Source organism: Podarcis melisellensis (assembly GCF_964234715.1).
Source record: "Podarcis melisellensis genome assembly, chromosome: 1".
NCBI classification, from domain to species: Eukaryota; Metazoa; Chordata; class Lepidosauria; order Squamata; family Lacertidae; genus Podarcis; species Podarcis melisellensis.
In genome coordinates this window covers 130,620,463-130,637,052 of record NC_138528.1, presented here as the reverse complement: position 1 = coordinate 130,637,052, position 16,590 = coordinate 130,620,463, and the positions used below count along the sequence as shown (strand labels likewise).

At 41.1% G+C, this 16,590-nt stretch overlaps 1 protein-coding gene across 2 annotated transcripts in view; it reads right to left on the bottom strand.

Annotated features, from left to right (window-relative positions):
* PCNT (pericentrin) overlaps positions 1–16,590 on the bottom strand; it is a 77,802-nt gene that overhangs the window by 37,193 nt on the left and 24,019 nt on the right. For both annotated transcript variants that reach the window (XR_014162774.1, XM_081887849.1), the window contains exons 14-22: positions 15,607–15,798; positions 14,227–14,369; positions 11,006–11,229; positions 8,901–9,082; positions 7,892–8,054; positions 5,312–5,524; positions 3,371–3,600; positions 3,118–3,237; positions 1,071–1,298 (exon numbers count right to left, since the gene is read on the bottom strand). Coding sequence is in view for 1 of the 2 variants with exons in the window: in XM_081887849.1 (XP_081743975.1) it covers positions 1,071–1,298; positions 3,118–3,237; positions 3,371–3,600; positions 5,312–5,524; positions 7,892–8,054; positions 8,901–9,082; positions 11,006–11,229; positions 14,227–14,369; positions 15,607–15,798 (1,695 nt within the window). In the remaining variant the exon portion in view is untranslated. The remainder of the gene's footprint in view (positions 1–1,070; positions 1,299–3,117; positions 3,238–3,370; positions 3,601–5,311; positions 5,525–7,891; positions 8,055–8,900; positions 9,083–11,005; positions 11,230–14,226; positions 14,370–15,606; positions 15,799–16,590) is intronic.

The window sequence follows — 16,590 nt, the reverse complement described above, 5'->3', positions numbered from 1 at the left end:
ATAATCCTGTAAAATAGAATTAACAATGGTTAAGAAAATGAATCATCAGCTTCTAGAGGGAATTTTTTTTTTTACTTGTCAATCAATCACAACACAAGTAAAAATCACATTGTTGGGAGTTAGCCAGGATCAATCCAGACTGCCATACCTCTCTAGATCAGACACTGGTAGAAAAAGATAGCCTGTATGCTGGGACAGCCTGAAAATTCAGCCCCAGGCTGAATCAGTGAAGAGGCCAGCAGAGGCGGCAGCAAACCCAGCAGTGGGAACAAATGAAGATAGACAGGACATTTTCACAATCTCCACAGACAGCAAAGAAAGTTGAGAATGAGATTTAAGGTAGGACAGAGGGGGCCATGAGTGGAGCAACCACAGTTGCCACAGCCTTAGCACACAGTGCCATCTGAAAAGTTGACCCCCAGAGGTCCACGGTGACAATTCCTACTACCTCAGCACATCTCTTCCAGCAGTTAGATTCCACAAATGGCCATTAGGCTAAAGGAGGGAGGCCATACACAAGAGGGTAAATCACTGTGGGAAAAACAGGAAAGGGTTCAGTCACACAACCTGTGAATGAGCGTGAAAGTTTTAGAACTCGCACTGCAGGCTGAACCATCCCTCAGGCCTCAGCTATAGCCATGGTGCTGAGCCCAAGACACTCCTCACCCTCCTCCATCTTCTTAGCATTCTGGCAAGAGGCTAAGACAGGTTTCTTATGGGCACCTAAGAGCCAAGGGCAAGAGCAGAGATTGGTGGCTGTATTTATTTAATCTTCAACCTGGCCTTCAAACTTCACTTGAACAGGATTAAACCAACCAAGCAGATCAGAGACCTGAGACTGCTCAGCCCAGAGGCAGAAAAAAAGACAGAGAGGACATGGAAGGTGCATCCCAGTATAGCCAAATCTTTCTTTGGAGAAAACATACTTCTTGGTGCAGAATGCCCTAGTGTCTTAACGACTACAAAATCCCACATCATTAGAAACTCACAACAGAAAAATGCCAGCTAACACTCCTATGTAATGCCTAAATTCTTCTTTCTGTTAAAGAGAGTAATTTACATAAATTTACTTGTTTTAGTTCCGCTTCCTTTTTTTCCTTTTTTTGCAGCTCTTGCGTGAGTTTATTGACATTCTCTGCTTCTTCCCTGTTCATAAACTCCAGTTCTCTGACTCGTGATTCCAGCTTTTCTATTTCTTCTTTTTGAACAGCAAGGTTTTTCTGTATCTGCTCTTTATCTAAGAAAAGCATATTATAATCCTCTGTTTTCTCTTTTATTTCATTGTGGAGAGCCTCTACCTATAAGAATGGACAAACAAAAAGATTTCAAGCTGTTTGAAAAATAAGCGCGTTAATCTAATAGTTAATACACCCCTAACACATTTATGCAAATCATTATAATTTGCTTCAAAGCTCCTATCTGGACAGGGATAGCCTAACTTCTGTGGCCTATGCTCTGGTAACCTCTAGATTAGATTATTGCAATGCGTTATACACGATGCTGCCTCTGAAGATGGTTCGGAAACTTCAGGTGGTGCAGAATTCAGCAGCCAGGTTGCTCAATGGAGCAAGATGGTTTGAGCATATCACACTGATCCTGCCCTGACTGCACTGGCTGTCAATCATTTTCTGAGCCCAATTCAAAGTGCTGGCTTTGAACTATAAAGCCTTAAACGGCTCAGGCCGCAATACCACAAGAACCACCTCTCCTCATATGAAGCGAGTTGGACCCTGTGATCCTCATCTGAAGCCTGTCTTTAAGTGCCCCTTCTATGAGAAGTCCAGAGGGAAGCAACATGAGCTCACTTGCTGCCTTCATTACATATACAAAACAAAAAAAATTCCTTCCAGTAGCACCTTAAAGACCAACTAAGTTAGTTCTTGGTATGAGCTTTCGTGTGCATGCACACTTCTTCAGATATACTGAAACAGAAGTTACCAGGCCCTTCTATATAGTGAGAAGGTGGGGAGGGGTATTACTCAGAAGGGTGGTGGGAATGGGTGATTGGCAGATAGCTGTGATGAGCCTGTTGACGACTCTTAACGACTGCAATAGGTCTTACAGGAAAAAGCAAGGGGTGAGAAGGTGAAAAATGGCTTTGTCATGTATAATGAGATAAGAATCCAATGTCTTTGTTCAGACCAGGTCTCTCCATGGTTTTAAGTTATATTCATTACATATATTTAGACGCCAGGCAAAAACATTCCTCTTCTTCCAGATCTTTGGCTAATTAAACAACCTATAGCTTTTTAAACCGGCTGTGTGTCCTTATTTTGGTTTGTTACTATGGTATGCATTTTTGTGATTTAATATTGTAAACTCCCCTGTTGAAGGGTAGCACAGAAATTTAATAAATAATAATAAACTAAGAATTGCCCCAGTAACTCGTTGCCAATACCGAAAAACAGTATGATGAGCAAAGAATGTATGGACTAACCGTGTTAAGTTAGTTTCCCTTGTTGCCCGCCCCTCAGATGGACCCGGTTGCACACTTCAGTGGCCTTGAATCCTTGGCCACACCACGACCTTTGTGTTTACTGTGAAGATCTCCTTCCAAGAGAGCTATGGTGATAATTTGCTATACCACCATCATTCCTTCCCTTTAAATGGTGAAATTAGCGAAGTGTTCATTAGCAATCTGTGTGTCATTAGTAGCTTATGGGGATTCAAAATCCATCATGCTAGGATTCCAGAAAGCTCTCTGTTGCTGGGCTCTTGGTCCCTGTGCCGCAGTGGGCGGCTGACATTCAAGATATTAAGGCCTTGTGTCTAGTGGGATGTGTGTGGGATGTAGTGTGGTGACGCCATGGAGGCTCTTTCCTGCTATGTCTGGATTGGCTCAGTCCATGCATGACTGTGGTGTGGATGCATTAAGCAGTGTTGCCACAGCTGCAGGGAAAGTGGCTTGGAGATTTATTATGGGATGTACACAGGATGTTGTCTAGGATACATTGACACAGTACATTGACACAAGCTAGCTGCCAGCTTGGTGGGGTCTTAAGATTGTAATACTTTTTCTGGGTTGGTCTGGTCAATGTAACGCTGAAAAATAATCAGCTTTTTCAAAGTTGCCCTAGTTCAGATGATCCATCCTTGAAGAATGTATGTTTTACCTACCTCATACACTCTGGACTGATCAGACATCTGGGATTTTCTTGTCACTTTTAACTGCATTTCAAGTTTATGAATTTCTTCCTGAAATTCATCACGTTCATGTTCCCGTTCCACAGCTTGTTTCTGTCAAGAAAATAAGAGTTGTGTTTCCAGATCTTAGAATTTACAAGAACTGTTTAAAGGCTACTGAGACTTTTAACTGAAAGGTTTAGTGCTAATTTGTCCACAGATTGCAAAGAATGCATTGGTTTCTTACATCCATGAAATCTCGCTGGTTTTTAAGCTGTCTTTCAAGGGCTTGAATCTGTTGCCTCAGGTCAGTAACCTCTAACGACAGGGCTGTTATCTTCTGATTTTTGTTTAGTTGTTCTTCAAGTTCCATCTCCAAGATTTTCATTTGAGAATTCAAGGTGGAACAGTCCTTTTCTACTTGACATTGCAGTTCTAACTTTGCTTTTGCTAGATGTTCGATTTCCTTGAGTAAAACTAATACATAAAAAAATAACATTACTAAAGATATGAATATCACACGTTATTTTAAAATTAAAAAGGAACACTGATCATTTATCATATTGGAACTTCTTGGCTGGCATCAGAATACATCCATGTGGTGAGTTGCATCTTGAGATTCATTCAAGTCAGACAAATATGACTGATCTTATTTGTTGGAACTCTCCTTGCTTTAGCACCCTCCTCAGTCCTGCCCATGAGTTTGACCAAACTGCTGGAGGCAGTGGAAGACAGGAGTGCCTGGCATGCTCTGGTTCATGGGGTCACAAAGAGTCGGGCACGACTAAATGACTAAACAACAGCCCTGCCCATGGTAAGCTAGAACAAAAGTGCAGAAGAAGTCTTGGCCTGTAAGAGGACCTTTGTCAGAAGAGAAGGGTGTCTCTGTTGATCCTCCTTGGTCTCTCAGAAGCTTACAATAGCATTAACCATGGTATTCTTATGAAAGGCTATCTGAATTGAAAATGGGGGCATTGCTTTGTGCTGATTCCAGTCCTACTTGGGTGACCGGCGTCAGAGGGTGGTGCTTATGGAGTTTTGCTCGGCCTGATGGGCCTTCTGTGCTTTGGTTTTCTGCCCCATGCTGTTTAACACCTACATGAAACTGCTGAGTGGTCATCTGTAGTTTTGGTATGCATTGTCAGTAATATGCTTATGACTCATGGCTCTTTTTCTCCCTTGCATCTGCAGGTATGGCAGCGGATGTACAAAACCAGTGTCTGGCCTCACTAATGGACTGGATGAGAACTAATAAACTGAAGCTTAAACTAGATAAGAATACAACACTATGGGTGGGTGGTTCCCTATATTGGATGGGTGGGACATGGCCTGTTCCAGATACAATTACACTCCCTCTGAAGGTGTGCAGACTGGGGGTATGTTCTGGATCCATCAAGGTTCAATTGGCCTTAGTGATGCGACCTGTTTTCCATCAGCTTCATTTGGTGACCTAGCTATACCCTTAACTTTGGTTGTCTATGCTCTGGAAACCACTGAATCAGATTACTGCAATGTGTTATATGGGGGGCTGACTTTGAAGACTGTTCAGAAACTGCAGCTGGTGTATAATTCAGTAGCATAGGTGAGCATCACATAAAACTGACTCTGGCATGGCTGCACTGGCTAACAATTAGTTTCTGGGCCCTATTCAAAGTGTGGGTTTTAACTCATAAACCCGTTTGCAGCTCAGGACCACAATACCAAGAACTGCCTCACTCCACTCTGTATTCTTCACCTGAGGCCCTCCAAAGGACATGCAAAGGGTGGCAACACAAAACTGCACCTTCTCAGTGGTGGCTCTCCATTTAGGGAATGCTTTCACCAAGGAAGCACACCTGGCACCAGGAGAAAACCATACTTATTTACCAAGGTCTCTGGATCTTAGTTTTCTGCTTATCATATAGATGACCTCTCCTCGTCTTGTGCTGTGTTTTAACCCAACAGAAATCTGTTACCTATTGCATTTCTGTGCTTTTGGCTGTAAGCTGCTTTGAGGCAGAAGGTGAAAACAGGGTATAAATTTCTTAAATAAATAATACCAACTTTTGCTTTACATACTTAAAAACTGCAATCCCTTTTAAAATGTTTTAAGTCAGTGGAAATTTTCCACCTAGTGAAATTTTCAAACATTTTAGCAATTCAGGATTTGTGTGTGTTTAATATTTTAATATATCAGTCTATTCCTTACCATCTTCTCTCTCCCCTACATTGGCAGTCAAGGCTTTCTTTTGACTTATTAGCAGCTTCTGCTCCTCAAGAGATCTTGCATGTTCCTGAGTTAACTCTTGGAGCTTTGCTTTCAGGTTCTCCAGTTCTGCAACAAGATGGCATACAGACTCCTCTTTCAGTTTCAAGGCTTCTTCCAAGGCATGTCTTTCTGTTAAATAGCCTTCAATGAGGCCTGAAATCCAAACATTGTATGAAAGCATAATGATCAGGCACTGATGACATTTATGCAAGGTAGGAGTACCTAAGTATAACCATACCAACATTGCAAAGAATATATAAATATACCAAAATAGATTAACAGTTACACATCTATTTTCATTGAAAACTTACTATGCAAAGAATAAGATGTTAAAGAACAGAGAAAATAAACCCTAATTTCCCCAAACACAGCTGATTAACTTTCCCGATATATTTTGTTTATACAATATTAAGCTAACTCTGTATAAGAACAGAGCTTGGCTACTGCTCAGGGTTTGTTTGGGAGAAATGAAGAATCACCTTTGGACACAATAAGCCACACTCTGGCTCCTGTTGTTTGTGTAGTGGCAGTAGAAGGAGTGTGGGAAGAGCGTCACGGAACTTTTGAACAGCATCAACCAACATGCTGCTAATTCACATTAAAACAGTTTGTTTTAAGCTATGGTTATATGTGACATGTGAACCTGGCTAAATTTATGTAAATAGCTCTTCAGGTATGCCAAATTAGTATGTAATAATTTTTTATTGGCTTTGTCCCCACTCCCACAAACTCTAAATAATGTAAGCAAAATATATGCTATTTAAATTGTCATGACTTATAGATTTACAGATACTCCAATAAAAATAATTTCCAAGTAAAGTGACATAGCTAGCTGGCAGTAAATCACACGATTCAAAGTTGGAGCTAACTCTTTATTAGCAAAACCATGATCTCCACAAACTTCACTGAGTGTCAGGCCTAATAAGAACACTGGCTCATCCCCATAAGTCTTACCCCATGAATCAGTTGCCAAGACCAAAAGTCCCTGCCTCCCCACCGCCGGCCAAATTCCCTCCTCTCCAGGGCTTTTTCCAAGCAATCAAATCCTGTGCCTGCATGAGGCCAACCTCTCCTCCACCCTTTTCATGCCTCTTCTGGTTCTGGGAGGTGGGGGAGGGAAGCTTGTTGCAGCAGCAGAGGGAGACATGTGTGACTCTTCACCAGCCTGACTCATCTTTGCCTCTTGGCCTCCCTCCTCCCACTCTCCTGCTTCAGTTTCCACCTCCGATTCTGGACTTTTCTCTGCCACCAATTCTCTCAGCTCACTGAGCCCTGTTGCCTCTTCAGCTTCCAGCACCTCCTCCTCCCAGTCTTCTCCCTCTAACCACTCATCTTTGTCCTTCCCTCTGTGAGGGAGCCTTCCCTGACCTGCTGAAAGAGGCAGTTATTAAACCGCTTCTTAAAAAAAAATCTTTAGACCGGCCAGTATGGCCAACTATCGCCCAGTCTCAAATCTTCCATTCTTGGGCAAGGTGACTGAGCAGGTGGTTGCTCAACAACTCCAGGCATGCCTGGAGGATGCGGACCATTTGGATCCCTTCCAATTGGGATTCAGGCTTCATTGTGGGACTGAAATTGCCTTGGTTGCGTGGGTTGATGATCTCTGGCAGGCTAGGGATAAAAGCGAAAGCTGTTTCCTAGTTCTGCTGGATTTCTCAGTGGCCTTTGATACCACTGACCATGAGATCACTTGATCAGGTAGACCTGCCAGGCACTGTGCAAGACGAGCAACACCAGGAGGTTCCTGTGCAGCTTGACGACGCTGCGCTGGCCCCACACACTGTACATCTTGCGCAGCAAGATACTGACTATGTGCTGTGCCTCCAGCTTGCAATCCATGCCCGATGGGATGTCCTTGTAATGGCATGCAGGGCCAGGAGGGGCGGTGCTGTGAGCTGCCCGCCGCCCAAAGCGAACGCAAGAGGGGAGCGGCCCGTACGTGCAAATGCATAGCTCTCCACTCCTCTCTGTCGAAGAGGCAGCTCGACAAGCCTCAACGCCCGCTGCTCTCCATCCCGTTGCTGATTCGTAAGGTTGTGAACATAAGCTGCATTTTAACTTTCACAGTCGGAATTTGGAAAAAAGTGTGGCTTATATTTGGGTAAATACCATCTATTACATGTTTTCTAGAAAACAAGTACCAGTATATTAAATAAGAGGTAATCCCAGTCAAGTATGCATAGGATTGCAGTCTGTGTGCGTTTTTTGTTCTATATCTATGTGACAGTCTTTCAGATAAGATGGTAGACAGAAAGACAGTAGCAGAAACCGAACTATACACATATACAACCTCAACGGAAACAATTATGGCAACTGGAAAAAGGGTGCCATGATAACTAGAGTGTCACTGTGTCTATATGTAGACTTTTGTTTCACCATGTAATTGTGGTCATGCTCATATGCTGAACAGGCTGCTCAGTGCAGGAGAAAATTACCTGTGCAAACCACCATTTAGAACTGCTTTAGATCCCAGCAAAGTTTTAGTACCACACAAGAAATTTTGGTTTTTTATTTCCATACCTCTTGCTTTGTGAAGTTCCAGTACCAGATTATTCTTTGCCTCACTTTCTTCATTAAGACATTCCATTAGCTTTTGGCGTTCGTGAACCACCTGAGATGCTTCCCAGTTCCTACGCTTTAATTCCTCTTCATAGTGAATATTAGTTTTATGAGTTTCCTCCAGCTTCAAAAAATTAAATGTTTAAGACACTAAATAAAAGGCTAAGCTGTATTTCTATTATTTTAGACTTCTTATATGATTATTTATTATAGGCTTTGCTAACTAAGTAACCATACAACAAATCATTGTTTGTCTTAAGAAGCTACATTATCCTTATCCTATCCTTACCTAACCTTAGGCTACCAAAATCCTCTGACATAACTTTTCAATCACTATTCTGAACAGTGAAGTATAGCACTTTTTTGGGGGGTGTACTTCACCTGATCATATGGCTGGGACCAAAAGCTGGTATTTGGAAGAAAGCCATATGTTGTTTGAAGGCTTTCCCCTTCACACTATTTTAAATCTCTGACATGTCTACTTATTAAGACGTCTAGTGAATTCAATGGGCCTTACTCCATCCACATGCAGTTTAAAGCACTATCAAACCACTCTTGTTATGGGTGCTGACCTCACAGAGCTATAGTTCCCAGCACCCATAAACTACAACTCCCAGGATTATCCATGACTGCTAAAGTGGTGCAATAGTGCTATGGTGCGGATGTGACCTTGCAAACATTCATCTCTCCATACGGCTGTGTCCCCCTTCCCTGTTCCCAATATATTTGGAGGATTGTAAGCACATTGGCAATAAAAACTCATCCTGGTCAGTAAAGTGCTATCTCTATTCATGGTGTAACAATATTCATTTCCAGACATGAAAGCAATTACTCATTGGGGAGCTGGTGCCCATTCCTTTCTTTCTACTGAATATATTAGAAGATACAGATCCTCAGCAATGCTCAACATCTCACTATTAATATATAATATATACAGTTCAAAATTAAGTAAACATTAATTTAAGTTTACCTGTTTAGTTGATTCAGCAACCAGCTCTAGAAGCTTTTCCACAGCAATAGGCAAACAATGACAAATTTTATGAATCCTCTCTTCATTTTCAAACACCAGGTTTGGATTTTCAAAAATACTTTCACATAAATGCTCACTCAGTTCAGATACTTCATCAGGCAACGAAGAATCAAAGCTGTGTTCTGGCAGAGTTTGATCAAGAATTCAAGAAATTAAAATGTCACAGGTTTAAAAACAAAAGCAGACACAACAAAACAACTCGTTATTCCAGTGTGATTCCCAGAGTGGGCAGTACTGCCCTCTCGGGAAAGGTGGTGTTACCTATGGGGGCGTTAAGAGTAAAGCAGGTGAGCTCTGGAGGTGAGCCCCTCTGAATGCACTGATCACTTATGTATGATTGACCAGGCTAGAGGCTAGAATGAAGCACATTGCTTGCTGTGTATTTAAATTTCAGATTGGATGATAAATCCATTTTTAGATACAGTGGTACCTCAGGTTAAGTACTTCATTCATTCCGGAGGTCTGTTCTTAACCTGAAACTGTTCTTAACCTGAAGCACCACTTTAGCTAATGGGGCCTCCTGTTGCTGCCGCACCGCCGGAGCACAATTTCTGTTCTCATCCTGAAGCAAAGTTCTTAACCCGAGGTACTATTTCTGGGTTAGCGGAGTCTGTAACCTGAAGCATATGTAACCTGAGGTACCACTGTACAGTCGTACCTTGGTTGACTAGCGGTCGAACGTTTTGGCTCCTGAACGCTGCAAACCTGGAAGTGAGTGTTCTGGTTTGCAAATGTTCTTTTGGAAGCTGAACGCCTGGCAGGGCTCTCACGGCTTCCGATTGGCTACAGGAAGCTCCTGCAACCAATCGAAAGTTCCGCCTTGGAAGTCAAATGTTTTGGAAGCTGAATGGACTTCTGAAACAGATTCTGTTCAGCTTACAAGGTACAATTGTACTGAGGAACCGAGGTAGTGAAGAAAAAACTAATTTGAGCTGAAGCAAAAGTTTAAGAAATTTTACAGTGAGATTCAGTTACAGAAGGAAATTTCTGGTCACTCTCCTACATAATGAGCAGTTGTTAAGAAGCTCCTTGTTGAATTTCCAGCATCACATTTGCTGGAAGGCCATTTTAGTGTGGTCATCCAATTTCTGTTCAAGCAAAGAAATCTACTCCAGATTACTAAACATGGTGATTTAAGACTTCTGCTAAGAGACTTTAAACCTGACATTGCGAAACAGGTATCACTTGATCAATCCCATCCACTGCATTAAAAACAAAGTGGTATCAAAGACTCTTGTTAAATGACTATCAGACTTTGGAAAGGTGGTTTCACAGGATCAAGTTCATCAATTTTCTTGAATTAAATAAACTAAATCACTTTAACAGTAGTTTGAATAAACTGGTACTCTGATTTTTTGTGTTACTATCTTCCTTAACTGGATGTGCAAATTGCTATTCTGAATAATGTTTTTTTACAGAGTAGGGTGGGGGCACTGGGGATCAGTTTAGGGAACCGGGGGGGCGGGGGGGGGCAAAAAAAAAAAAAGGTTTGAGAACCACTGTTATAACTAAACAACAGTTTCTGCGTAGTAGAATTATGTAATTGTACTTTGTTATGTTTTTTATATTCTGTTATAAGCCGCCCAGAATGGCTGGGGCAACCCAGACAAGTGGGCATGGTATAAATATTAAATTATTATTAGTTGTATTTATTATCAGGCAGTGCTAAGTATAAAAAAAAAGTTTCTTCATTTCTTCCTATTAGAACACTTACAAAAAAAAATCAAATAAATTGAAACCTCCAGATTATTAATCAGTTTCTATACATGGTGAAGGAGAAACAAAGGAGAAAAAAAGAGTAAAAGTCAGCCCAAGGCCCGATCCCCATCACAACCTGAGTAGATGATCCATCCAAAGTCAAGCACTTTCAGTAGTAGAGACATGCTTAGCTTAAACACATGCTTAGCTTTCAAGTTACACTACAGAGTCTTGTTTTAATACTGGCTAGAATGCACCATACTTCTGAGAAGCCTTGGAGGAAATGTATTTGAAGACAATGTATTTGAAACCCATGGTAGTTTTAGCTTTTCTCTGCGCACAATTACCTCTACTGCTTTTCTCTATGCCCCATTTCTCCACAGTTTTACGATTTTGCACAAGTACTATTTCTCCAATTATACTGCGACTCTCTCCTGAATCTCCAGATGCTAGACTCTCATCAAGACAAAGGCCAATCTTCTTGTAGATGAGGTCTTCAGTATCTTTTGTAGCCTTCACCATTTTCAGAAGCAATTTCAAAGCATGCTGATAAGACTCTTGCAGCTTTTTCCTAGAATAAAACATATACATTGAGCTGTTCTGTCTCTGAAATCTGTGCCATAGATTTCCCTCTGTCTGATAACTAGCACATCTCCTTCAACACTGAACAAAATCTACCCTCCCAATAATCTGCCTCCTGCACTTTCTATGTGGTCATTGATCCAATGTATTTCTCAGCAGCTTTGCTGCCACCTTGCCTGCTCTCTGGACTCTTGCCATTACCATTCTCTTGACCCATTCTCCCTATGAACTTTTCACTCTCAGCCTGCCACACCCCTTCCATTGGCTATCTTCCTTCATACACTAATGCATCTAAGCAATGTTCAAAATTCCCCAAGTGCATTTAGTGTTTGGGAACCATCCAATCACGATCAAGCCAATATTTCTTGTCACTTGGTTGGCACCTAACTTCTCCAGCTGATCTGTGAGAAGCGGAGAAACTTCTCTCTTTTCCAGGAAGGGCTAAGGTATAGTTCAGCATCATATGAAAAATGAACGTAAGATTTTAGCTGGAGTTATTTGTATTCAGGGTGGGAGATAGAAGGAATCTACAGTGCATTCCACTTATCCATGAAAGTTGCTTAATTAAAATGTTATAGAAAAAGGTATTGCGCTCTTGTGCTACATACACCCCCTTAATCATTTTGGTTTTTCTTTTCTGATCCTTCTCCAGCTCTACAGTGTCCTTCTCCAGCTCTACCAGTATTCCAAATTCAGTCACAGCATAGATTTGTATGTTATGATATCAACAGTTTTATTTTGAAGGGAAGAAAATATGAGGTGACAGAACTCCTTCGAGACCTGAGGGCCAACAAAAAGGACTACCAACAAAACCGACGGAGAGAGACTGACAGAGATTTGAAGGCCTTGGATGTGAGGAATCCAGGCTAGGAACTGTTTTTTGTGGACATTTGTTTGGGAAGGGACGGAAACCGGGGCAGAGAGGGAGGGGGAGAGTAGAATTGTAAAAATTTATGATTTTTGTGTTTGGTCATTATGACCTTTAGTTTAATATAAAAAGGGAGAAATTCGTGGAAGAGAATTTAGGTCGACCTTAGAAAAAGGATTTAATGTTTATAAGAGAATTGGATAAGTAAAATTTGGCCTAGTAAAAAGAGTTAAGCTTAAAAATAACTACAATATTTTAAGGACGAGGGATAAGAACTTGCTGAGCTAATTAATGGAATTGGGATGTAGGAAGGGGGGGTGGGGGGAAGTCAAGGAAAGGGGGTAAAGAAAGTAAGGATATGAAATTATACATGTTTTGTCTTTTTTTTGTGTGTGTAATGTCTTTATAAAATGTGAAATGCCAATAAAAATTTATTTATTTTTTAAAAAAGTTTTATTTTGAATTCATTTCCTAATGATCTCTCAACCACATAATATCTCTCTCTCTCTCTCTCTCTCTCTCTCTCTCTCTCTCTCTCTCTCTCTCTCTCTCTGACTCCTTCACCTATTCACCTATTGCACTGAAACAAAAGTATGGTAATAGAGACTTTGGCACCCTGGTTGATAAGCCAGCGTAGAGTAGTGATTAACATCAGACCTGGACCTGGGAGACCAGGCCACAAATCCCCACTTGGGCATGAAGTTCACTGGGTGTTCTTGGGCCAGTTCCTGCCATTCAGCCTAACCTCACAGGCTTGTTGTGGGGGTTAAATAAGGAGAGGAAGAACCATGTACACCACCTTGTGTTCCTTGGAGAAAAGGCTGGCATATAAATGCAATACACATTTTTTTAAAAAAATACCAAGGATGAGAAAGATATCATTATTTGAGAAGAGGATGGGTAGACATAGGAAAGCCTGGAAAATTGGAAAACTGCAGGAGGGTTCAGTCCTTCCCCGATTTTGGGGGTGGGGGGGCCTCTGGTTTTTCCAACCCTTCACATCTTTTTAACTTGGTAAAACATCAATGGGAAGCATAGCAAATGTAACACAGAACACAAAACAAAGGGTGAAGATAGCTTTTGTTTTTAAAAAAAATATATGCTGGGATAGAATGTGTTGCAAGACAACTGGAAGGCCATGAAAAACCTAAAGGGACATCAGCTACATTTCTCCCCCGAGTTTTCCAGAGTGCAAAAGTTCTAGGGTCCATCTGCAAATGAAGTAAAAATTCTAATCCCATCTCTGAACAATAAAAGGGGATGTCTTACCATGCCTAACCGTGGCTTAGTGAGAAGGAGCAAGGATGAAGGGATTCGGAGAGCAAGGATGAAGGGATTCCCTACTGCCATGCTACCTGGAGATATACCATGCATTAACTTTTCCTCCTCAATTCTGGCATCAACCATCCTCAAACCTTACTCTCCTACACTACCAAGTTTCAAATCAATTAGCTGAGCCATTTTCAAACTATAAGTTGTATAAGCCCCCAATTTCTCATTATAACAGCGGAATGAGATTTAGCCAACTTACCCTTAACAATAAAATAAATACATCCACCAAATATACTTTCCCCTGTCTCTGTCTCACTCCTTCCTCTTTCCTCAGGGCTTTTCTGTCCCTAATCACACACCCTTGTCATTTTCCATCTGACCCTCATACTTGACCCTCACTCTATTCAACATTCCCACTCAAACCCTCCCCTCCGCTCTACCTTCTTTTACAAGTTAATCTTCAGCATGTGTGAAGGACGCATTCATAAATCCCACTGGCTTGACTAACACTGGTCACAAAACTACATTTTTTAAACTACTACAAAAAGCCACATACACAACACTTCCCTTGAATTAACATAACAAATCACACAACAGCACAAATGGACAAATTTTTCCAGAACAAACCTCCTTCAAATTCTATCAGGGAAAAACACAAAGCAGCTGTCAACATGCCAGAATCACTTGTCTAATGTCAATCTTGTTCAGAATAAGCCACTTCTTATTCTCTAATACTGATTATTAGCATTATCTGCTTCAATGGTATTCTCTTTTCTGAACTTTAATTTATACTGCTTGCCTAATTTATATAAAAACCAAAAAATATTTTGGATATCATGAACTAACCTTTCATTAGTACAAATGTCCATATCAGATCTCAGTAAGGCCATTAGAGTCTCTCCTTCCTGATTCTCTCTGTCTCGTTGCTGGAGGTTTCTCAGTTCAGCATCAGCATCTTCTAATTCTAAGAATTTGACCTTCTCCTCCATCTGTAGAAAATGTAACAGTGAGCTAAAAGGTTTTGCAAAAGCAGCATATAGAGGTTTTGGTAGAAAAATTGTTTTTTAATATGCTAAATACTACAATGTAACTTTTATTGCACTTTGATGGCTAAGTTCATTGTTAAAACTGTAGCAGACACACAGAGACCATGGAGTCCTGAGTCACTCTCAGGACTGAATGTTGAATTCACCCATAAACAAAAGCCTGGGAGACTCCAGTATCACTGTGAATATAATCCAGGATAGCCCAGGATGACAGTGGATAGCAGGATGGACAGTACTGTATGTGAAGTACTGTAACTGATCTTCCTCCTGTTTAAAGAAGATTTGACAACAACGACTGCCATACACATACAGGAAAATATGCTTGTATTAATGATACAATCTTTACTTTCCGCAATTGCCCCATGCTAACTCTGTTTTGTTATGTTAGACAGCAAAGAAAAAAAAAACAGCTAGGCATCTAAGCCTCACTGAAATGTTATAGTAGTAAGTATTTTTGTGAATTTCTCTATACTATCAGTACTTAAATTTCAAAGACCTTCAGATTGGGCATTGATAAAACAAATTCAGAATTGGTCCAAAAATTATTTTTCTATAAACCTGCAGACTAGTTTACCTTAGAATGTAATCATATCTATGTCTTTCACACCTGGCTAAGGAATGAAATATCTAAAACCTTTGAAAGGCAATTTATTTAGTAATTAATGCTAGTATAGTCCTTGGAGTGAGTCAGTTCCAATAGCTGGTTCCACAGACTGGCTTATTTGACTAACGCCAGAAAAAGAAAATTTCTATATCATATGTTTTCCCAGCAAGGGTCAAATTAGAGGTGTCAAATGCATGAATTGCCTTTAATGGTTAAAAGAAAATAGATGGAGGGAGGAAGGCATAAAGTCTTTCCTTCTGTAACATGATCTAAATAACAAGTTCCCCCTCCATGGCTATCTACCCTGGGAGGGAAACTGCCTTTGGCACTTTGCTGCCCTTGCTTACAAAGTTGTATCAGAACTAATTAGGTAATATGTTAAATGCATTTATGCCCTCAATGTATGGTCTAATTTACAGATGCAGCAGAACTGGAGAAAGGTGTCAATTGATATTGTTCCTCAAACAGCATGGCTTCAAATGAAGGCAACCTACAGAAACAACGTTAAAAGATTTTTGCTTCTCTTAAAAATCAAAGCAGATCCTCACTTGTCGTTTATCTAACTTGTTGTTTTACCTCTTTCTGAAGATGCTGGCAATTCTCTTTTTCCTGATTAACTTCCACCATATGAATATCTTGAAGTTCCTGTATTGCTTTTTTATGCTGCTCCTCTATATGGAGGATTTCTTCCCGCTGCACATCCAGGGCATTATGATAGTCATCTTTCAACAAACGTCGTTGTTTTGCTAGCACTACTGCCAAATCTTCCTATACATAATCAAAAGTTAAAAACAGGAATCCAAAATTACACATAAATTACACATAGTGTTTACAAAACAATAAAGCAAAAGCAGACATTTGTACCAGAAAAATATACCATATTTTCCGCTCTATAAGACGCACCAGACCATAAGACGCACCTAGTTTATGGAAGAGGAAAACAAGAAAAAATTTATTCTGAAACCCAGAAGCCAGGACAGCAAGAGGGATCACTGCGCAGCGATCCCACTGGCTGTCCTGGCTTCTTGCTTGGCCGCGTGCAGCCTCTCCTGGGCAAGGGGTGCCTTCATCCCCTGCCCAGGAGAGGCTGCACGTGGCCAAGGCTCCCCCAAGAGCCACGCTCCCTTTAAAGAGCACGTGGAGTGTGTGTGCGGCTCTTGGGGGCCTTTCCCCGAGGAGGGAGAAGGGCAGCCCTTCTCCCTCCTCGGGGAAAAGCCTCAAAGAGCCGCATACACGCTCCACACGGCTCTTTAAAGGGAGCTTCGAGCAAAAAGATGGAGACACCTGGAAATTGCAGAGTATGGAGAAAATGAGAGATAAAGTGCGAGATTGGTTACATTACGCTCAGATTAAGGAAGTTTTTAAACTTGACAAAAAGTTAGGGTTCCAGGTGGAGAAATCGAAGTTGGAAACGGAATTGTTAGAGCCTAAGACTAGGGTACTTTCAAGAATGTATAACTTGCTGCTAAAATGGAACACACAAGATGAAATGGTTAAATCGGCTATGATAAGGTGGGCGCAGGACATTGGGCATAATATCATGTTTGAGGACTGGGAAAG